The 24417-nt window shown below is 38.5% G+C and overlaps 1 protein-coding gene across 2 annotated transcripts in view; it reads right to left on the bottom strand.

The window, feature by feature from the left end:
- The window catches only part of CUL2 (cullin 2), a 40955-nt gene extending 22515 nt beyond the window's left edge, over positions 1–18440 (bottom strand). The window contains exons 1-6 of one of the 2 annotated variants that reach the window (XM_066200243.1): positions 18243–18440; positions 14885–15023; positions 8941–9043; positions 7023–7117; positions 4261–4366; positions 1178–1260 (exon numbers count right to left, since the gene is read on the bottom strand). In XM_066200243.1, coding sequence (XP_066056340.1) covers positions 1178–1260; positions 4261–4366; positions 7023–7117; positions 8941–9043; positions 14885–15003 — 506 coding nt within the window. In that variant the 5' untranslated portion in view covers positions 15004–15023; positions 18243–18440. Of the gene's footprint in view, positions 1–1177; positions 1261–4260; positions 4367–7022; positions 7118–8940; positions 9044–14884; positions 15024–17682; positions 17790–18242 lie in introns of those variants that run through there. The other variant, XM_066200234.1, reaches the window with a different exon arrangement.
- Positions 18441–24417: the final 5977 nt, after the last annotated feature.

Below are 24417 nucleotides of genomic sequence, written 5' to 3' on the forward strand. Positions count from 1 at the left end.
AAAGAAGTGCTCTGCTGTGTCAGACCAAGGGTCTTTGAAGGCCGATTACCTACAGGATTCATTGTGAACTAGATGAGCCTGATCCAAACACTTTTTAAAAAGTTAATTTCCAATAGCTTTAATTTCAAACAAATGGTACAGATAATGTATCAGCTTAGACAGGAATAGGTCCAGCTAGATAGAAACTGTTACTTTGTTGTCAAATATTTAATTCAGGAATGTAAAATACAAATGAACTATTTAATTTAGGTTTTCAATGCCTTAAAATTTTTTTCTGACCAAGTGTGTGTTCAAGGAACCTCAATCTGACAAATTACCTCTCTCCCTCAGTTTAGCTACACCAGTCTGGTCACCTGAATAATCACTTAAAAAAAACCCCAGCCATTAGGCAACTCCAGAGTTATGCTAAAGAGTGGCAGGAGTGCAAAAATTGATGATACTTACAACTACACACAAGATCTGTAGTCATCTCAAATTTTCTGTTTATTCATAAATTAAAAGATCCTTTAGAAGTTAAATAAATTTTTTAAATCAAAGCTTTAAAAGTCCCAAGGTCTTTGCCTTTGTTTAGAAGTTAAAAAAAAAAAAAAAAAGATATTCAGAAATAAAGTAATAACTTTCCCTCAAACTGCAAAAAAAAATTATCTTCATTTCATTCAAGTCAAACACCAAAAATGTTAAGTGAAGGAACTGAGCTGAAAAACCCAGAAGCCTTGTATTCCTGGCAAATAAGCAAGGATTGTTCTAGGTTCCATGCAAAGCAACACAGCTTCTCTGGCCTTGGCAAATCTTTGCCCAGGGCCTGGTCCTTAACTTTACTGACAGCACAGAAGCTAAAGGCAGTCAGCATCAGGTGGGGAAAAAGGCAAAAGGCATCCTATGGGACCTGGACAATTATTCTAACTCCTCTCCTGTCCCATTGATAAGAAGGGTTGCTGAAAGAGAAAGATCACTGCTCTGGGGTTACAGGGAATTCACTGCCTTTTTCTACACAGGAAAGCCACAAATACACAGCTGCACTGGGAAAAGCTGCTAGACCATCATCATCAGATAAGAAGTAACCTTAAAAAACCAAACATAAAAGAATTCTGTCAAAGTCCATAGATTTTCAAATTTAAAAAAAAGAAGTGCAATACCCCCAACATGATGTTGAAGCAAGAAACAATCAAGGACTCACTTTTTTATTTCTCGGAGGAGCATCCGAATAAGGATGGCCTGCAGTGGCTCAATCATTAATTTTCTCCACATATCAAGAGCTAGCTGTCAGGACACAACACAAGTTTACATCAACAAAAAGTGCATTTTAAAAAAACCCCTAAAAACCACCACACCAAACCCAGAACAGTATCAAAGATGACAAAATTCCCCATTCAGAATTTTAAAAATTCAGTTGTTACATAACCTCTTCTTTCTCTAGTCAGGCAGTATGTGAGTACTGGCTTCCCAGATTGCAATCTTCTACACATCTAATACAACTGATTCATTCCTTCATCCACTCCACCAAATATTCTCAAATGCATATAAGGACCCTAAGCAAGTTGGTTACAAGGGCAGATTTTGAGACCACACATAAACAAAACATTTGCACAGTAATAGGTAAGTAATACCTTTCTGTCCAAAGTGTCTGAATGTGTACAAACACCAGCATTTCTAACAGTGATTGTAAAATAACTCTCGTCTGACAACAACCCTCTCTTGGCCAATTTGTCAAGAGGTCACAGTCAAAGATACAGAATCCTTCCATCAACATACAAAGAACATCTCCAAACTAAGATGCTTACATCTTAAGCAAAGCCACTGGCAAGCTAACATTTGGCTTCAAACAGAATTCAATTCACATTAGGCATAGGCTACTCTATTTCTAACATATCATTGGAGGAACTAGTCAAGTGGATTCAAATAGTTCAAGCTCTTATGGGTGAAGCAGTTGCTCCCAAGATATACTATTTTTAAAAACACAATTGCAATAGTGTAAATGAGCTTTTACAGTTGAATCAAAGTCAGATTGAAAGCCCAAAAGGGATAATGTGATCCCCTATATACAGAGTAACTGCAAATAGGAGACCTCCCAAAACACACGCCAGGAAGTAGCAGACTGGGAAAAAATGAAACTGCCAAGTTCAGTAAGGACAGAGGGAATATTGCTTCTAAGAAAGCTTTGACACAACTAACCGTTCATTAGATTTAAAAATTAAACTATCAATGAGGTATGTCTTAACTGAAAGCAAGCACATAGCTAACAACTGCCAACCTGACCCACTCACTGAAATAGATCTCCTTTTAAAAGAGAAGACAAATGAACCTGCTCCAGCTGTCACAGCTATTCAGCACCCATGCTGCAACACCAGGTTAAGAAAGTAAACCTGACACAACTGCATCATAATCAGGCTAAAGGAGAGGTAAAAGTTTGCTTATAAATCCAAAGACAAATCATATTTTGAAACCAAAGTTGTCCAAGGAGTGATTTTCACTGTCTCGCCTTGTGGAGAGTAGTTGGAGAACAGTTAAGTTTCTGTAAGACAACAGGAACTCATGCAGTAGAGAATGAAAGAAGCCAGCTGAAAGAAGCCAGCTCTGGAGAGAGAGAAGAAAGGGAGGGAGGAAAAAAGGAAAAGAACTGATACATTTTGTGACTATGAGGTGAAGAGAAACAACCTCAGGTAGATCTATTCTGCAATGTGGTCTCCAGCATGGTCCTTCTCACGTATGAGCTACCAGTGAGAAGCAAAGTCAAGTTGCCTATTGGAATTTTCTTGACAAATAAACTATAGACAGACCAATACAGCCACCTGATGTATTAGTTCAATGTACTGGTATCCTCACCCTTGTGGATAGGAACTGATCTTACTTCTCCAACTAGACTGGCAATACTGAATGTGGCAGTTTTCTCCATTTTCCAGAATCTATTTCTGGGAGAAAAAAACCCCAGAAGGCACATCTTAAGTATCTTCTAGCTCAGGGTTCCCACAGAGCCATTGAAAACTCAAGAGTTTGGAATCAGTAATAGGAGCTCAACTCAGAAAAGCAGTCTCCTTCACCAGGAGTTTGTAACATACAGAGGGGAAAAAAGTAATCTCTTGCAAGCACTGGCAGACTATTTTCATTAACTCATCCTGCATGTTTCCTAGTACACTTAGTATCTGGAACACTTGTGGGGATGAAGACCTGTTTGAAGCTGCGCCTGCACACCTCACACACACACCTCTGCTCTCATGTACAGACCTATTGTTACACACCTCAGAACAACTGAGCAAAAATGGACTTGTTTAAGATTACTGAAAAGCTCCCAAAGTTTTGTTACCACACAAGAGCAATGTTGAGACAGAAACTTCAGAACAGAGACTGCAGTTCTGCTTCTAAAAATACTAGGCATTATTTATGTAACTTCATGCTGAGAATGAAGAGAACTATATATAAAATAAACATGTTTGCCCTTGGGTAGATAAAGACCAGATCTTTTCAATCACCTAAACTGGTGTAAACGGTAATTCCTTCCATTCTAAAGTGATGAACAACAAATAATTTGAGTTCTGCCACAGCCCTTGTACAATCCAAAGAATAAATAATAGAATCCTACAGGAACCATAATGAAAGAGAAAATGCTTTCAAAATAAATAATAAAGAATAAATAATAGAATCCTACAGGAACCATAATGAAAGAGAAAATGCTTTCAAAATAAAGACTTGATAAACTTGCCAAGTTTCTTGTAGGTCAAGAAATGGAGCAATGAATTCACCAAAATAGTGCTGCAATTTAATACATGAATGTAGGACTCAAGTCTCCATTACTTTTTAGGACAAAGGAGTGACTGCCATAAACCTAATCCTACACCAGTGGAGAACAGATAATAACTTTACTGCCTTGAGATTCTCAAGAAAAGCTTTTATACTTTGTCGTATCAAGAAATAGAAGTCTAAAACCTAATGTTTCAAGGGCTTCCAGAAACAAAAGTAAACTGCTCCTTCAGCATGTTTTCTAAATAGCAGTATCATGTAAGAATCTAAAGTTTGTTTGCAAAGTGGTTCTATTATCACATTTAAACCCCAAGTTTTCCAACAGTTTTTGTAGTTGGTTTTTTTCCCTGCCAGGTCACTCTTTATTTTTCTACACCAAAACTGTAATCTCATTTTACAAAGGGGACAACACTCACATCTACAGTATTTCTGTGACATAAAAAACCAAAAATTTCAAAGGACAAAGCTGAACTCAGAGCATTCTGAATACTGCTTATATCCAACCCCACCTTCAGAGATACCTACCTCTCCAATTTCCATCAAAGGTTCATTCATATCCACCCCTCCATAACCATACTGAAGATCAGCTTCAGTCAATTTGTTCTTCTTAATAAACTGTGTGTTGAGGTACCTATGGAAATAAAGATATTCTAATCAAAACAGGCAAATACAAAAGGCTTTTAAAATTAAGTACAGAATTGTGGAATGTCTTCCACATCACAACATATAACCTCCTTTAACCAATGCCATTGCTATTTGTAGAAAAATGTTACAATACAAATGACACTGAAAGAATTTACATCACATTAAAACACTTGTTTTACCAACTAGTGTTGGTAACTGAGAGATCAAACAGGAACCTGAAATATCACTGTCAGCATTTTCATGGTGATCAATATATTTGTGTAAGAATCTAACCTTTCAACATGCACTGCTGAGTTACTCATACATATTTGTGGAAACTAACTCCTAAACTCACAAATTAGTATTAGAGTGATAGTAGTTTATTTTAATGATAGAAAACCACTCCTCCTATCAGATATTTTTAAGTTAGAAGTATTTTCTTCTACCTGTACTGTTTATTCTTTTGTGTTTCTCTCAGACTGAAACACAGAAGTACTGCTAATTTTAATGGGGCAAACTTTAGTCAGTTATGATCCCTTACTCGGGTCATGGTAACTAGCTAACATCCAGATCACAAATTTTAAAGAGCAGAATTTTCAGAAATTATTTTAAGCAGCAGTTATAAAGAAGAAATGCTATAAATGCTATTTTTAAATTCAGTATTTACTACTGTATGCATAGTTTTTGTAAAGAATACAAAATGGATTCTGTGCAAGGCCATCCCTCTTGACTCTCAGTATTCCCATAAAACAAATATTGTAACATTTTTAAACTGAGCCATTCTCTTCTTCCCCAGGTAACTGGGGAAAAAAATTCTAATATATTTCACAACTACACTTATAATATTTCTTATATTAGAAATGCTTAAATGTGGTAACTGAGAAGGTTTTTTAAATTTCTGATCTAACCAGAAGTTCTGAGATGCTCAGTTTCAAACACTGAGAAGAGCCAGATTACTGAAGCACTTTAAGAGATTCAGGCTTCAGAGGCTGCACCAGACCAGAGATGTCTGAACACTCTCGGCATGAAAGCAAAAGCCATGCAAAGGAGCAAAGGAGGAACACACTGTGAAACCCTGTGAACTTGAAAGAACTTAGGACACCAAAGAGTCCAAAGAAGGAAGACTTGTCATAGTGCAGTGATGACAAACTGCAGTACAGTGGCCTGAGCTACTTTCAGACTCTTACAGAGAACTGTAACCCTGTGCTACCATCGATACCAACCATGAACTGTAAATGCAGCTCTCTAGAAGGCTACAGGCCCTCCATGTCATAGAAAACCTGTGAGGACATCAGGAACACCAGCCTTAAGCAGCCTCATTGGTGGCCTTTTCCCATCTTCCCCCATGTGAACAAAGCCAACATCTGCCAATCTGCTTTTTCTTGTTAAACTTGATAAAAAGGAAAGCCCTACACTGCCCTCACTTACCCCTCTCTCCTCCATCAGTACACTTAGAAGGCGAACTAAGAGTAACATGTAAAACTAAAAATTGCTATACCTTGATATACTGGCATCATTACAAATATTTTAAACACAAAATGGAAGAAAGCAAAAGCTGCACCGTGTTTGTTTAGTTTTCAGGACTTTATTATGAACAATTGTAATCTTTCTTTCTTTAAATGATTTAATTTCAATTTGCTGGATAATAAAACCCTTCCAACCACTTGAAAATAAAGTATGCAGACCAGATTTTTCAGAAGTACCTATGAAACCAGTTACAGCACCAAGACACTGGTAAGGCCTGAGGTCCAGCATTGTTTTTATCTATCATTTTTACCATCAGAACTAACAAAAACAATAACTGAAGAAGTTTCTTGCAGTGTTCCTTCATTATTCCATCAGTTTTATCACCTTGGTTTAGTCAAGCACATGTGGGATTTTACTTTTCAAATTGGATCCAGATTTGTTTTCCGAGCAAAATGCATTGAGGAGGATGGGTGGGAAAAAAACCCAAAAAACCAAACCAAAATCAACACTGAAGAAAGAAAAGATTTAGCTCATTTGCCAATTACATGATTAATCTTGCATTTTATGAATTTTGCTGAAAAGCGTCTCACATCTGAGTCGTGTTTCAAATATTGCCTATCAGGTTAGAAATAGATGCAAGCCTAATTAAACTTTAAGGGAATCTATTTTAAAATAACTTTCAGATTACCACCTGTAGATATTAATCAGTTCTCATGGCTGGAAGAATTACACAAATTAGAACCTGGGATACAACAGAGTCAACTAAATTATGGTACTTTTTTCAGAGCAGTCATGCAATAAGAAAATAACTCCAACTGATTTATAAAAAGCAAAATATCTTAAAGCTTTGACTCAAACCTCGCTGGTTCAACTGCATACTGCAGTACAGTGCCATCCTTGTAGAACTCCAAAGATTATGAGCTCATACACTGGAGGGTTGATTAGCACCAACACATTTGGCACTGCAACATCAAGTAGAATACATTAGTAATGAAAGAACTTTAGGAACTATCTTGGGTACTTACCTGTTGAGGCATTATTCCTTTTCTCTAATGTTCTGCTACCATAACTATATTCTCTCCAAAACTGACCTGAGGCATATTCATCTACTGCTCTCTTAAATCAGCACTCTTCAACTTAACCTACAGATCATTTCAATAATTTCAAAGGTTTAACAACCCTTTTGTAAAGCTTACCTGTATAAACAGTCCATATAGTCTGCCCCTTTGCTATACTCTTCCCAGTATCTGTGATACATAACCAGTACTTGTTCTTCAGCTTCCAGAACTCTCTGTGAAGGCACACACACCCCATACATCAGAATTAGTATGAAAATAGCACACATACTTAGAAAGTTATCATGGGACTATCATTTTGGAATAGCATTTGCATATTCAGAATTGTGGCAATGACCAAAAAGCTAACACATCTTAATACTACCCAGTTTTGGTAAGCCAGCTAGAACACCTGGACTTGCTTTATTTTGCATTTAAAAACAGCAATCTCTACTGTATTATTTTCTACTGATCTTTTCAGAAGTACCTGTTTGAATAAGCCTGGTTCATATCCTCACATCACACTGGTGGGATAACTCACAGATAATTCCCTCAGTGACATAGATCAGTCTTATATTCACACAGCCACATGCACAGCACACTGGAAGAATTAAACAACTACAGCCATTTAAAACCACTATGCCTTACTAGATAGACAAGTTCTTTGACTTACCAAGAATCACAGAATAAAACAAGTTTAACAAAGCACAGATACATATAAACATTAAACACATCAAAGTTTTTCAAATCTAGGCCAAAATATTTTGAAATTTAAGGAAATCATCATCCAAAAAGATACTGAACTTCTCAAAATAGGTTCATACTTCATAGAAGCGTGTCCAACAATTTAAACTAATTATTATGATTTGTGAGGGGGGACGAGATCCTAGAAATTCAGCTTTAATTCTCTCTGGAGTCTGTAATTTTAAAATCTGGCTCAAGCAGCAAAAAAGCCCATGCAAAAAAGGGTAAAAAATTATGAAAGAAGAAAGCTGGTAGACAAAACAGAATTGAGAATGCTTTCCTCTGCAATATGCACTTTGCAAAGATTTTCCAATGTTATTTCAGAGACAAGGGGTGGATAGCCAATTTAAAAACTGGATGTGTGCCTTCTGCTACTTCCCACAGCTTCCACTGTGCTAGCACCTGCTTGATTATCCTAAGTGAGCTCATTCAGCTCGCTAAATAAATGAGGAAGAACTTATTTGGCAGAGCTCTCTGCTAGTTTAGTGAACTGATTTAATCTATCAAAGTGCCAGAATTATCCTCTCTGTAACCAGTGCAACTGCCCATTAAGACACCCAGCCTATCTTGTCAAATACTCCGGTACCTAAGCATGAAGCCATTTAGCAGCACTATACAGAATTTGCAATGCTTTACCCCCTATAAACACACTAAAGATACAGATAAGCATCTTATTCAAATCTACTTTTCTTTTTACTGATATAGATGGACACCACTCATCTATCCTATCATGATTCCAATGAAATTTGCCAGTTTTAGCTGATGAAACAGAAGTTAACTCCCAGCTATACAGACATACAAATACTGCTATCATAATAAATAATCTGCCATTATTTTCTCCCCTCCCAAGCATTTGTGTTATTTTCCACATATTTCAGAAGATTTTTGTTTTATTTTTTAAGAGAGTACATACAATCAGTTTCCAACACACTGGAGTCGATATTTTTCTGTTGAAACAGAAGGCTAATGAGAAGCTACAACACATTTGCAAAAAGAAGATGTTTCTCTAACTTGTTTGATTATAAGCATTTAATGTAAAAGAAAGAACTTGGTTTTCAAGTCAATGAATATATTGTATAAACCATAACTAATGGCTTAGAAAGAAAATTATTTCTTTTCCGTTGCATAACGACAGGTGTCTATAATACCTGCCTACATTTGTGTACATGTTGTGTGACATGTTACATATTTCATATATACAAGTGTTGTGTCTCTGCAACTCTGTCATTTGTGATTTAGTCTCATAAAGACCTATAAAAAGGTAAAAAAAAGGATGAAGAACACCTACATAGACATCAGTAACTGGACAGGTTACCTTGTGCAAATGGCGTACATGATTCTCCAAAAATATTTTAGTCTCAGTATAAAGTCTCTCTCCAAGAGGTTCGGGATAGGCCACACACAAAGCGTAAATGTCTCTGGACTCAAAGTCAAGGTTTGTATTAAAGTGTGAAAACGTATCAACATATCAAAGTTTATGATTTACAGAACCCTTTCTTCTCCACACAAGCAGTTTTGGTTTTGGGGTTTTTTTACATGCAAGTAAAAAGGATAAAATGGATCATTTTCTGAAATTAGTGTAAATATTGGCTTGTGCAGAACACAAGTTTACAGCATCAATATTAAATTTTGAATAGTGAATGCTGAGGCATTGTTAGAGCGAAGATCTTGAAACTTCTGACAGCCCCACACTGATGTGGCTTCTACCCTTTATTTGCCATGTATAATATACAGTAATCTGAAGGTGAAAAAGCAGCTTTCATGCACCATCCTTCTGTATTTGCAGCCAACATGAACTGAAACTCTTCTCATATAATGGAAAGAAGCACTAATTAGGTCAAGAATATAATTAGTCAAGTACAGAGCAGAGCAAACACATGCTGAAGCTGACTTCAAGTTTTCCCTCCTGGAGTCCAAAACAACTTACTGTCCCTGCATTTTGCCCTTACCTCCACAGGTAAAACAATTTCATGAGACACTGAAAATTAAATAATCACAGTGGTGGTGTGGATGAAAAAAAAAAAGTTTGTATTCTTTTTAACCATTATTATAATTTCAGTAATCCTGTTTTGATTACAGCCATAAAAAACAGTTAAAAAATAGTTATACTTGTTGACTTAAATGGGAACCAGCAAACTGTTAAGCCACCCTTAAGGTGGTTTTGTCCCTAAATTATCTTGCAGAGCTACACCTTTGATTGTATCAAGTTTTAAGAGTAACTTGAGGAAGAGAAGTTATGACTGAGAACTTTTCTTTCAGAAAAGCCAAGCAAGGTCAAGCTTCACATGAACAACTGTGGGAAATAAACTAATTCTGCAAAAATTACTTTAAAACATTATGTTTAACCACTAAACCTAGGCACTTTATAAAGCCAGCCATGGTAGAAATCAATGATTTAGTATATCACCTTAGTTAGGGGAAGACACAAGATCTGCTTTCCTCTAGTCTACCCTAAAAAAGCACATGCCTGTGCAAAAGGAGGTAGAAGACAGACAGTTGAAGTCATCTGCTTAATCAAGCTCTCATCACACAGCCCGTCCAAATGCATGTTTCATTTTTTATATTGAATTTCTATTCAAAACAAAGAAGATTCTGATGCAGTAGAACTAATTAGGAAAAAAACCCTTTATCTGACAACTGGAATCTCAGAGATCCCAACCAAAATCTAATCTTGAGTACAGTTATTTCATTCATATAGATCACCTTTATTAGAATTCTCCTCAGAACAGCAAAAGGCATTAAATGGAAACCCCAAGAAACAAACCAGGCGACATTAACTGGTTTGTAACAGCAGCTACCATTGCACTACACCAGCTTGTAAAGTAATAACCAATAAAATATCAAAACAAACTCAAATAGTGAGTAATGAAATATTCTATTAAAGAGATTGTAAAAAATAATTGGTTTTTACACTTTCCCCTCCCCAACAAACTTTCTCAGTCTAAGGATGGTGAGTATTCAAATGCATCCTCAGTACAATTCAAGCCATAAGCCTCTTCACCATGCAAAGATATCTTTGAGAAATTAAACTCTGAATTAGAAATATTCGCAATTTACTCAAAAGCAAAGGGGACATGACTTTTTTCTCTTTAGATCCACAACTACACTACCTGAATCACCAAAATCTACAGATCTCTACTACAAGAGCACTTTACCACAAATTTAGAGGAAAGATGCAGTCTTTACCACAGCAGCACAAGAAAACAGCAATGGCAGTTTATTTGATGAAAGCAGCAAACAAATATTTCTGAATTAATCTTGTAAACAAGTTCCTCAGTTTTAATAATCCTATTTAAGAATTAAAATGGCATCTCTACCATGAGACTGAAATATATCTGACTGTAGCAGAACTGTGGTTTCTTGCTCAATTTGTACTTGCTTCTTTATCCATTTTGAATCCAGAATCCAAATTTAAGTACCATATTCAAAACGTTGTGACTCTCTCAACAAAAAAACCCAAAACCACAAAAAAACCAACCCAACCAACCAACCAACCAACAACCCAAAAAACCCCATACCAAACCAAACAAAAAACAAACAAACAAAACCCCCCCCAAAAAAACCAAAAAAAAAAAAAAAACAAACCCAAAACAAAACAAAACAAAACAAAACAAAACAACCAAAACACCCCCCCAAAAAATCTCTGAGGTGAAATTAATTAGTAATCACCACTGGTATTTTACTCCATAAACTTAAAGTACATTTTTCCTGTGCTGCTGTCCCTTAGAACATCAGGAAGAAGCCTTTACTGTTCAATAATTTATCTTCAATGGTGAAAGCCATCTGTTCTTCCAGTGCAGCAAGCAGTTTTGCAGGGTGAGAAAGGCCAGAGGAAGCTGAAGCCAAACTGCTCCCTAGGGGCCTTCATTCTGTATTGAGAACTAGAACATCAAAACCCTTCTGTGACTTAAGTGCTTTGGTAGTTGCTACTTGAGGGGCATTACCCAGCAATGGGAAACTGAAGCCCTTCCAAACTAAGAAGGAACAACAACAAAATTACTATCTACCAGAAAATACTATATCCAAGGTTATAAAAGCTCACAAATGTGGTCTTTGGGGTTAAAAAAGCACCTAGTTAAGACTTCTCTAGGAAACCCATGTAGAGCTTTGGGAAAATTTCTATTTATCAATCTTCTGTAAAAGAACCAAAATTTGTAGAGGATTTCAGGGCTCAGTCAGAAAGAATCATGACTATACAAACTTTATTTACTCTTCCTTCTTGGCCATTTGTTTTTAAAGATACATGTTTAACTTTCTGGTTCATCATAGGGTCCTTGCAAAACAGTTCATTAGAGAAGGGAAAACAAACTTGGAGAAAAAAATGATAAAAACGCAGGTGGCCATGCTGCGTACTTTTAAAGTAATTCTGTTTGAAGTTCAGCTGCCCCTGGGTACTGTTCATCTTATTTGTAACTTATTGGGTGGAAAACCCAAAACAACAACAGGAAGAGCTAATGTTCTACCTGTCCAAAAAAGTTCTAGGTTAAATGCAGTTACCAAAGTACAGATGAACTACCTACCACTCACTAACCAAGCCTTAACTTAAAAAGCACTCCCATGACCACTGAACAGTTAACAGCAGAGTCTTGAAAGTGATACAATGTATTCACAATAAGGCCTCAAACATAGACAAAACTGTCACTCATTACCCAGAAAATGAAACAAGTTAATACACACTTCCTTCTGCAGAGAATCTTAAAAGGAAATCTGAAGGTCAAAGGTGGCTCAGGATGATTCAGATTTTAAATAAAGCGACATATGGTCTTTCAGTTGATCTTTTCCAGAAGACTTTAACTCTTACAGTATTGTGGTTCCCAGCTCATTGCCATTCTAGCATTTCAAGTGTGAGGTAAAATGTTTATTTAAAGATGAGCCATGTTTAACAATAAAATTACCATAAGTTACAAAGGAAACACTGTTTTCAAGACAAACAAGTTCTGGGGAAATAGTGGGGCAAAAATTAGTTCTAGCAGTGGAGTATGTGAAATATAAGCTTCTCATCCCTAAAATGCTGTCAGCTTCCATACTCCACTGGATCTCAGAGGCCTCAAGGGAAAGCTTAGAATACACTGATGCAGATGTGACTGTTTGCTGTATCTTACAGTTTTTTTCCACATCACTTTGTCGACTATACAGTACAAAGATCAACTGATATCATAATCAATGAAATAATGAGTTTTACTGAAACAATTCAAATAATTTCCCATCTTTCTATTGTGCTGATTAAGCAAAAGAAAAACAGTGTTAATAGAATATTTCCCTTAAAATCCCTGTAGAATGTTTAGAAACATTACTTCAACTGAGTTGAATTTGAGAATAAAAAGTTAACAAAGAATAAGATGACATATTTTTAAATGCCAATTTTGGTTATAAATATCCTTAATACTTTAGTCTTCTGTATGTGTAAAACCTGGTAAAAGGTTTTATTCCAGCTGTATAGAACTAACAGTTTCACCAAATTGCTGAATACTCATTGAGCAGCTTGTGTTAAAACACAAAGTTTGGTTACAGGAAGCAGAAGTACTAAACAACCAACATTCAAGCTGGAAGCTACACAAACTCCTTGGGCCATTCAGAAGGCTCATGCCTGTGCCAAATCAGGCACTAATAGTGCCACTTTCCAAGGAATGTAATTAAGAGATGATAGTAAGTAAGGTCTTAAGAACTACATGCCAAATGATTATTCCAAGACTGCTTTCTAAGTCTGCTATTCATAAGCAATCCTTTTCTGATGTTCAATCAACTGGACTAAATCCCAAAAGAGGATCAACAGCAGACTTGTGTGCAAGGTCTTCACATAAGACGTTGTAAGCAAAACAGTGTGACAAGAGGAATCAATACAACATCCCATGCAACAACTATTATTTTATATTTAAATTTATTTTAGATGCCCTTGTTTAAATGTTTAAAGTTTTAAGCTACAGAACTTAACCTTGATAAAGACTGAATTATGTAAGCCTCAAGAACTGCTTAGAAAGAATGACTGCAGAACAACTTTTTGGCATGTAAGTATCCACCTAATAAATTCAAAAAATTTTTAAAATCTGAAGTCACTTGAACTTGACTTCAGTACAAGCTGGTAAGTGATGCCCCCAAGAAATTAATTTCAAAATTTTAAAATGAAAGAGCTCTTAAAGATTATTACATCACAAAAAGTCTCCACAAAAGCTATGAGCTACATGTATGTGTATGTGTAAACACATACACACACTCTAAACACAGGCACGTGGGAAAACAATTCTGAGAAATGATTAACATGTTCAGAATGAGATGAGACTTCAGAGTCAAGCTCCTGCACAAAGAATAAGCTTATGTTGTAAAAATTTATGGGTAAGGATCTTCTCAGGCGCTTTTTTTTTCACCCACGAGAATTAATAAATTAATAAATAAGTATAAACAATTCTTCCCCCTTGTAAATAAACCAAACTGTGTCCAAACTCTGCAGAACATGTTCAAAGCCTCCTGAAATTCTCTGATTATTCACCATGATGTAATGGCTAATGAATATATAGACACAGGGCACAGGATAACTGGTTACAAACACTATACTTCTTTTAAAAGAAGTTAACTGGAACTTAAAATCTTGTAAAATATTACAGGTCCATTTTACATGTAAAACACAAACCTTTCCACTACAAAAACGTATGTACAGCTGTGACTTGAACAGCAAGACCACACAAATGCAGAAAGAATAGTTATTTTTAAACATAGCTTAACTGTCATGAGTAATGAAGCACTAAGAGCAGAGGGAAAGGAAGAAGGCTTTTCAATAAATCTTTGCTGTAGAAATGTCTAGTATGGTAGTTATCAGTACAGTTAGAAAGGCAAAAGAGGGAGAAATCTTTACGCAGAACGTCATCATCCCCCACATCTCAATTTAAAAATGTGCCCTCTCTGTCTTGGGTATTTCCCCTGCTACACACAAACACTTAAACATACAAGAAAACCTCACTGTCAGAACAGGGGACACTCAATACCTGTAAGAACAGCTTCACCATAAGCTAAGTATTAGAGCTACCAAAAGTGACTAAAACTGAGACCAGTTTACTTTTTATTCTATGTGAAAATCATAGTGATTTCCACAAAGAATACTTCCCAAATATGCAGAATTTCCCATCCCTTTCAGCTTATTCACAGTCCTAATAACAGGTACAGCCTAACAACAAGCTGCTCAAGATCACTGTTATGTAACATAGGTTTACTCTGTGCTAAACACATCACACAAACACATTAAATCAGATTTTTCACTTAAAGGATACGAGAAACGATCATTCCACGTTGCTCTTTCAACATAATCCAACATAACAACAGCTTTAATCGTTGTTAGAAGTTTGTTCCATGTTTCATCGAAGTCAACTACTCGTGGTTTCAAGGACATTGTGGGGCTTTAGTGTTAATCTGTAGCAAAATTAAACATGTCAGACAACATTGCACAATCATTAAAAAAATATACACTTCCTTTGAATTTTTCTATTTAAACTTTGTACACTGTTGCACCACTATGATAGAGCAACACAAAGAACACCCACCCCATCCAAAATGAAGCTCACAATGTCTCACTTTTAATGCTTTGGAATGGAACATTAACATTGCATGAGTAGCCTACAACATAACACCAATTAATCTAAGAGTATCCTGCTTTGTGAAGTTCATTATCTCACCAAACTATTCCTTTAAAAGTGTCACATGAAGAAAACAACTTTCATGTAAATGTTGATTTGTTCACTTTTATTCCAAGATTGCTTCAAGTGTATCTAAGAAAATTTGGGTAAGAAAAAACTAAACTATTACCAGAGCATTTGAAATGTCTCCTGTCACTTTGTAGCCTATATTCACCTCAGGCTTTCATGAGACATTTTCGATGTTACATTTGAAAAGCCACAAAACCCAAAAGCTTTGGTACGGATGTGAAAAAGAAAGCACAGGGCAATATACAGAGTTGTGCAGCCTACTGCACTATGCAATAGGACAAACAGTGAGAACTTTCAAGTAAGACTTAGCTTGAAAATACAGAAGCTGTGTTACTAATTTCCTATCAAAAATACCGGAAGAGATTTATTGCAAAAAAACCCCATTCTACATTAAATTATCTAAATAAAGCCAGGGGAAAAGGAAGGTGATTCTAAAAAGAGACAACTGTGAAGGCCTCTTGTTTCCACTAGTCTCTGTCCTATGCACCTGATCTAGAAAGAACCTGATGTGTGGCATTCCATACACAAAGCAAGTCCAGTTCCTGCTCAGAAACACGACAGAGCAAGACTACAATAAAAAATGGAAAGGATACTTCTATTTCCATTTCAAACAGATGGACAAGTGACTCTTGTCTTTCTACATTTTCAAGGTCAGAAGGGAAAGTAGAAAGCTAGTGACAGACTTTGAGCACAAGAGGCAGACCTCTGTAAGGGAAAGAATCAAATGCCATGCTAAAAAATTATATAGCAACCAGCTTATTACCTTAACCGCTACCGGGTCTTACAGGATATATCACTTCTCAGTTTAAGAAAAAAGCAATAAATTCAGGTGCAACTGTTAGCATGCATGCATACAACCTGCCCTCCTGACTAACTAACCAAGCCCCTCAACTGCTGTAAATGTTGTCATATTCGTAACATGGTTATTAATTCAATCCAGGTACGTCGGCAGGAGCTTACACAAAAAAAAAAAAAAAAAAAAAAAAAAAAAAAAAAAAAAAGCTAAAAAACACATTGATGTATGTTTCACAGAAACATGAACGTCAGCACAGGCAGACAACGGCTCACTTCCAGGAAGGGAGAGGGGAAGTGATAATCTTCAAAAAGTCCCAATATCCCTTTTCTGGAAAACATGAGAGCATTTCCAGCTGACCCCAAGAAAAAATAATCATGGTCCACAAAAGACATTAAGAATCATAATAAGTGCCTGTGTTGTGTTAATGAAGCTGTACTTGTGCTACATCAGAAGTCACTGTCTTGGAAACACACGTGGCACACCCAAGGTGCCTCTTCTTCAAACACAAGCAAAACTGAGGCGAAGAAGGAAGGGTGAAGAAAAAGTCCCCTGCACAGCACATCCCAATGTCATTATTTAGGAACACCGTGTTCAGGATGATTAAAATCTAATACTGTGTAAAGTATCCACGTGGTCATCCACGTATTCTGGAGTTAAATAGTTTAAGAGAACTGTTATTTGGCATTCTCTTACAAGTTTCATGGAAATATGAATTTAAATGTGTTTTAAAGACATTTTAACCAATATGGTGTAACTTTAACTGTAAGACAATGGGCTCTTTGGGGCATGCTCTGCTCCAGTGTCAGCAATGCACAAGCTCACCAACTCTGATTATTAAATATCTTGTATTGATCTCGGTAAGAACTATAGCAGGGCAGAATATCTACCCTAAGGTTTAGACTATTCAGGGGGTGGGAAGCCATACCGGTTTGATAAACCCTAAGGTAAACAGATGCTATTGAAACATATTTACTCAGCAGGATAACGGAAGGATGCCGCTTCCATCACCTCATTCTTTCCAAAACATGCCACTATCACACTGCATGTATTTGTTCACACAAATAAACACAGCATACTGTCCAGCATCAAAGAACGCCCCAAATTTCCAACCTATTGAAGCACCTCGATAAGCAGCATTACAAGCCCATGCTGGGTGCGCAGCCACAGGCAGGATCACTCGCGTCGAACAGGCGATCAGCGCTGCCCGCCCCCGCCCCGTGCCCCGCTCCCCACCTTCTCCCTCCACCAAAACAAAAGCGAAACTGGCTGAGGGCGCAGCCAGAGGATAATGAGCGGCCCCGCCTGAGAGGCCGCACCGCGCCCTCCCCGCGGGGCAAGGGCAGGACCCGGGGCAGGAGGCAGCGAGCGGGCGCTGCCGCACGGATACCGCCGGGGGACGGGGGCCCGGAGCGGGGGCAGCGGCGGGGCCGGCGCCGGACGGGAGGCAGGGCCCGATCGCCCCCGCGCACGCCCGGCGGGGTCGGGACCGCCACCTCCCCGACAGCGCGGCGCTCCTTCCCCTCAGCGCGGCGGGCGGGCCGGACCGGGCCGGGCCGGACGAGGGCGTTACCTGGCGGCCCGGGGCCCGAGTCAGCGACCCCCGCCCGGCCTCCCTCGCTCCTGCCCTCGGCCGCGGTCGCTGCCCCGCTCCGTCCTCACAGCGCTGCCATTACCCAAAGCCGCTCGCGCCCCGCCCCTCCGCCGGCGCCGCCACTGCCGGGGGCCGCTCGTGGCCCCGCGACTCCGCTCGGTGCTGCCGCCGCCGCGCCGCCGCCTCACCCGCGGCGCCGCCGCCCTCGGGGTCTCCCCGCTGGCCTCTCTCCGCCGGTCGCAGAATGAGCCGGAGCCGACGGCTCCCAGTGCTCCGTCACTTTCCGATGGCACCCACCCCCGCCAGAGCGGCGGGGTTTGGTATAGCCCGCACTGTACGGCGAGCGCGGGCGGCCGCAATTCCCAGCGGCGGGTCGTCGCCGCGCACGCGTCACTTCGCCTCCATGGCGGGATCGTTCCCGTCCCGCGCTTTCCCGACATGGAGTCGCGGGGGGCGGGCGGGAGGTGGCTGGACGGGGGCTGGAACGGGTCTCCCCCGGCGCGGCGTTCCCGGGGTTCGTGTGAGGAGGTCGCCGTTACCTCACAAGATGGAAGTGTCCCCGTCCTGCCGCCGGCCCCCAGCAGGGAATTTCCCCAGCTTCCACCACCCTGCTCCGGTGTGGGACGCCCCGGGCAGTGTCCCGGCTGCCCCGGCAGAGCAGCCGCCGTCCCCTTGGGGACTTTGGCGGAAAGGGGCGACACAAAGTTGTTGGGTGGAAGTAGCCGAGTAGAGTCGCTGTGGAGCCCGCGCCGTCGGGCGTGTTCACGTCCCCCGGGCGCACGTGCGCGTTCTGGGAGCCCCGCGGCACCGCAGCGCCCCGGACAGCGGGGCTGGGCCCGGAGCGCTCCCGGCTCAACACACGCGTTCTTTAAAAAAAAGCTAAAAAGACCAAGGGATTCATTTAGAGCACATAGTGCAGCTCTCGGTAGGAGACAACAGTCTTCCGGAAAAGAGACATTTATTTCTGAAAATTCCCTAATTTTCAAACTACTCAAAACTCACGTCAAAATAATTGCTTTCCCTGATTTCAAATCAAGCCGTTGCTCATTTCATTTCCAGTGCTTGCAGCTTTATCATTAAGCTTTTGTGTTCTCTTTTAAAATTCTTTTTATTAGCTCCCAGACATTTTAAACACTATTTCAACTTTCTCTATTTTCACCCTAAAGCCCTTCATTTTTCTATTCTGCTAGTTTAAAGCTCTTCGTTTGCTGGGGGAGAGCCTGGTTTGGGTGCCTGTTATTTTCTGCAAGTGTTGGATTGTATCTGTGGCATTTTCTCCTTTTTTTAAGGACTGAAGGCTCTTTTTTAGTGGTAGTGTTAACCACAAGTTTGTGAGTTAAACTCTTAGAAGTTCATATATATGCTGGCACAATTTAATTATGCTATTGAACCATGCTGTGTGAATGTATTAATTGTACAAGATCAGATACAACAAGTTAGATGGCCATTAATGAAAAACGTCCTTATCTATACACGACCCAAACATTACCCAGTACATATTTTCTAAATTTCTGTTATATGAGGAAGTTTAGTCCTGAGTTAACTGCTATAAACTGGAAATATAGATACAGGAAGGGAGGTATATTCAAAACTAATAATTTGGGGTGTTCAGCATGGAGAATCATGTATTAATTTTCTGAAATTATGAATATTCACAATTAGCACAGACTTTAATTAGGTACCAAGTCCTCAACTATACTGCACGCTCTGTTCTAGAAGGCTGCAGTTGAGGAAGCACAACTAGGGAGTTGTTATTCAGAGGAACAACATGAACATTTGTTACTGCTTTTATGTAAGGTATTTAAAAATCGTTCTTGGATTTAAATGTATTTAGGAAATAACAATTCCTACTTAAGTCACAAAACTTTAAAATCTGGCTATCCTGTTCATCAAGTTTCTTTGTCAATGGTGTCCAGAGAAGTACCACCTGAAAACACAGAACAGAGTATTGCAGGAGCCTTGAGATGAGCCAGCTGTGAGCATTACAGAGTGTGTTGCTAAGGTCATCTCGCCACTCCCACAGTGCTGCCTGCACTTCCGAAAGAACAAAGGTTCTCATTCAGTCTGTTAAGAAATAATTACAATGTACCTGCCAAGAGCAAGACTAAAACTTGGACGTATGCACCAATGCTTTATGTGAGTGGATACGTGATTTATGCATCAGTGAGTTCAGTTCAGTGTTAGCTCTGTGCTGGGGCTGCTCCTACCTGCTGAAGCCCAGATGTTGATCATGTGAATTAACCTGCTCTGCAGATATGCCCAAGACAGCCAGCAATGAAAGCTGCCATTTGGCAAAGCGTGACCAATTAATGGTGTCCTCAGCTACCTCAGTCATGTCTTGATGCATTTCTTGATGACAGAAGATGTGCAGACCTACTTTAAATCCTGCTTGATCAAGGCATTGTTGTCTTTCGGCAGTTGTAGATAGCGGAGACAAGATGGGGGACAGATGGAAATTCTGGAAGTTTTGTAGGATAGTCCTATGGAGAAGTCAACTTCTTCCCAGTAAATGCTTATCAATTCTTTGTATGCTGTTGATTACAGTAGTGAGTGACACAGGTTATTTTCTACTACATGCATACATATGCCACCTGAAAACTTTGCCACCATATACACAAATTTATGTTGCTTTGGTTACATCTGCTATCAAGTCTGCTCAGTACTGTCCTAACCAGTATTGCAGTATTTCCTGAGTTCCCCCCTTGTTTATATGCTTTTGTTTTCTCTCATCTGATACTTCTGTTTCTCTGTCTGTTTGCATTAACTTGTTTTCTCTTACGCAATTAATTCTTTTGGAAGGATCTGTCTATTTTGGTTTTGTTTATGCTACGTCTAACTCTGTATTATTCTGGTACAGAACTAGGAATCCCATAGCCCTATGGTAATACAAACACTATATTAAATGTGCCACTATAGCACCTACCACTTTATTTAAAAGCGGTTTAGACTGCAGTCTGAACTGATACTGAGTATCCACGTTCCCCCCCACCACCATTTCATTTGCAAATGCCTTCCAGATTGCTATCTGCTCTTCTTGTCATTGATTTAAAATCCTGTTTCTACAGTAACATATTCCTTAGCCTTTTTTATGTAGAAAATGAGAATCTTGACTGGATTATTTATGTTATAATAATGTTATATTCAATTTTTACTAGATGAGTTAGTCTGCGTTATTGATGCAGAAAACAATACGCAGATTTTCTAAAACAATATTTTGATTCTGAAAACAAGATAAATGAAAGCAGGAATGGACTTTTATTTCATTATAGCTATTTTTAATCTAGACTTTTATTGTGGGCATTCGTCTTTCATGTGGTAGTGTGCAAAATATATGTATAAACGGAAAAAATCTTTGTGATTATAAAATACACAGAAATTAAGTATTATTCTTGTAGACTTTTTTAAAATTTATGAAGAACTTTAAATGTGTGATTATTTAATCTGCTCTAACCCCTTTAATTTTCATTAAGGAGCGGCTGCTCACTGCACTCCCGGCCACAAGATGGCAGCGCTGAATAGATAAAAAATTGTAGTTCAGGAGTTTCAACTTGCACAACCTACAATAAAGCTGATAAAAGCCACACCTTTTTGTCCATGAAATAGGAAAATTAACAAAAGCTGAACTCTCTCAAACAACATTTATTAGTTAGCCATCATGTGTTTAGTTAATCTCCCACATTTATTCTGTCCTTCCCCAGGACTGCTTGGAAAAAGATTTGCAAATGTCATTTTTTTCAGTCTGTTATTTAAAAGGGGCACCAATTTATTTTCATGGCATTGTAGCTAAGAAGTTAAATTATCTGTCTGAGCAAATCTAGTTAGTTTTTTCTTTCCTATATTTTTTTGCCAAAAAAATTTGCTAAAAATATTCTGCAACATTATAGGCAAGCAAAACTGTGTATTTAGAACTTGTATTTAGAGATCAATAAGCTGTCAAGACTTTATGATGCAGTAACCTAAATTATTGTACTCACAGGAATGTTCAGATATTAAACAGCTTTATATATGAGGTATCAAAAGAGTAAAAGGTTTTGGAGCTTTTGTGTGTTCAGTTACAAGGTTGTAAATCCTTCAGTAAGTGCATCAGGTGCAGATGGCTCAAGGTACTTGCTGTGGGCTGGGTGAACCAGATATAACAATTCACCAACAAACAAGCAACCTGGCATATAAGAGGTTTCAGTGTTTGTATTTATAATATTTTTTGTGGGTGCTGACACCCTGGCCAGGGAGAAATTAGGCATCAGGCAGCATAGAGTCTGTGTGAATTTAAGTCAGATAGGCTTTCTCAGGCATTGCTCTGGGGAAGCTGTGAGAAGACATTCTAAACAATTTCTAATCTTGCACCTGCTGTTTTTTCCTTGTTGTTTACTTGTAAGGATGTTTACAAATGGGTGTTGGTCTGAATGACCAGTCATCTTCAGTGTATCGGAACAGTGTATAAAAAGGATGTGCCGTTTAATAAACACTGCTTTTAAGCCCTCTAAGATGATCTGGAGTTATATCGTTATTACAGCCATCCCAAATACAGTAACGATAATTGTTTACCTAAGCATTTGGAAAAAGAATGCAAAAAGCTTCTAAAGAAGCTATTAGATGGCTTTATTTTCTGAATTGTTAAAAATGAAGGAGTCCTGGTTGAGTCATCATCTGGCTGGGTTTGAGTTAATTATTGGGATTTTGCTTTCAGGTTTAATTTGAATATGAAACTAGCCCTGAAATTTGCTCTAGTAAATAAGCTAGCTTGTAGTTTTCATGCTTTAGCTTATATGCATAAAATCCCAAAGGTAGTACGAGTTAGGGAAGTGTGGTGACAGAGATGAGGACATGGACCTGTTCAAACATCTTTTATCCCTGCTGGTGGAAATGAGAGAGAGAGACGGAGAGAGCCATGAGAGGATGCTGCATGCAAGGGAAGGGAAGCTGCAGTTCCAAGAAAGTTCTGGTCCCTCTACCAGGTCATGAGCTGGGAATGTATTTGTTTATAGTACCAGCAATGAACCAAACAATATTATTCTAAATTTCTCTTCTTCCCTTTTGATTCAGAAATTGTGCAATTGTATTTGGAAAGTGGTTCAAGTAATTTTTTAGCAGTGCCTTTTTATAAAAGGCTCATAGATCATGTGCACCACTGTACAATGGCTTTTAAAAATCATAGTGAAATAATCCTTTCATGGAGATGCCGTAACACAGTGAAAAGACATTGCTCAATACCTCGAGTCCTGTGTCCAGTTCTGGGCCTGTCACTCCAAGAACGACCTTGGTGCAGTCACCATCCTGGGAGGTGTTCAAGAAACAACTGGATGTGACACTTAGTGCTGTGGTTTATTTGGCAAGGTAGTGTTTAGCCAAAGGTTTGACTCGATGACCTTGGAGGTCTTTTCCAACCTCAGTGACTTTATAATCCTATGATTTTATGAGCAGATACTGTCAGAGAAAGGGAGCTGCTGCTTTTTGTTTGCTAGGCACAATATTTTGGAGAAAATAGTCATGTAAATCTTGAGTGGTTCTACCACTATACTAAAAATGTAAACCCCAGCATACAGCTCTATGACATCTGTGTGTGCAGCACATATAAATATACACACAGATGGAAGAAAAACACTTGAACTTGGTGACTGCAGAAGCCCTAGTTATGATGACTCTTAGGCAACACGACTTAATTTTGAGATAAAGTTGAATTTGCAGTGCTGTTGTTTCCAGAAACAAAACAAAACAGTCAAACAAAAAACCACAAACAAACAAACAAAAAACCCCAACGGACCCCAAGGGAAAAAAGAGCAAATAGTATCTGTCTCCACTAAAATATGATAAATGGGAAATATCTACCGGCCATTTCTAAAATGTCATTTTCCAAATTAAACTAGGCATCATTCCATTTCCTTGGGTTTTCTTGAGAAATTATTTTATAAAAGTATATATATTTGTCTCTCAAATAATCCAGTAAAATGCATATTTCATACTTAATGGAGACGGAAACCTCCTGTAACATGCAAAATGCTAGACAAATAGAATGAGAGAAATGGGTCATAAATAAACCAGCTGGCAAAATAGCATCATCAAAGAGATAAATTAGTTGAGCTAGCATTTGATGAAAGATATATACTTTTCAGAAAAATGTTTCTTTAGTCATTTATCTGTACCACTGGTAGATTAAGAACTAACAATTCTTGACATGAAAGAAATACAGAAGCTCTCTCACATAAACATGCTGCAAATAGCCTGATAATCTTATACAGAATACTCTTCCACTTAGTTATTTTTCACTTGTACCTCTTCCTTCTCTTTATAGCTCCCAGACACCTTTACCTTGCTCCATTTATTCAGCAGCTTTTGCTTTTCATTTTATATTCTGCATTCTTGCTCATCACTGTCATTTACAACCATTTACCACCAAGAGAACAATTTGCTCTCCCATCAAAAACCACCTACAGTTGCTAGAAAATCTAGTCTACAGCCTCTGTGTTAACCAAATTCAAATTCTTCTTTTTTATTTATTTTCATTTGGTATTTTTAATAAATATGAACTCTTTATATGTTTGCCTTTTACTGCATTATCTGAATGTTTGATGTCCCTCACCTTTCTATGAGGTAGTTCCTCAATATCCTATTAGTTCTGGCCACATTCCTGCACTAGCTCATTGTGCCTTACATCTTTTTCAAGGCACAAGTGTATGCCAACTGTTTGGGATATCCCTATTCCTGTGGCACAGTGTA

This window comes from Chamaea fasciata, unplaced genomic scaffold (genome assembly GCF_029207755.1).
Source record: "Chamaea fasciata isolate MVZ Bird 193981 ecotype frontalis unplaced genomic scaffold, bChaFas1.0.hap1 SCAF_1, whole genome shotgun sequence".
Taxonomy (NCBI): domain Eukaryota; kingdom Metazoa; phylum Chordata; class Aves; order Passeriformes; family Sylviidae; genus Chamaea; species Chamaea fasciata.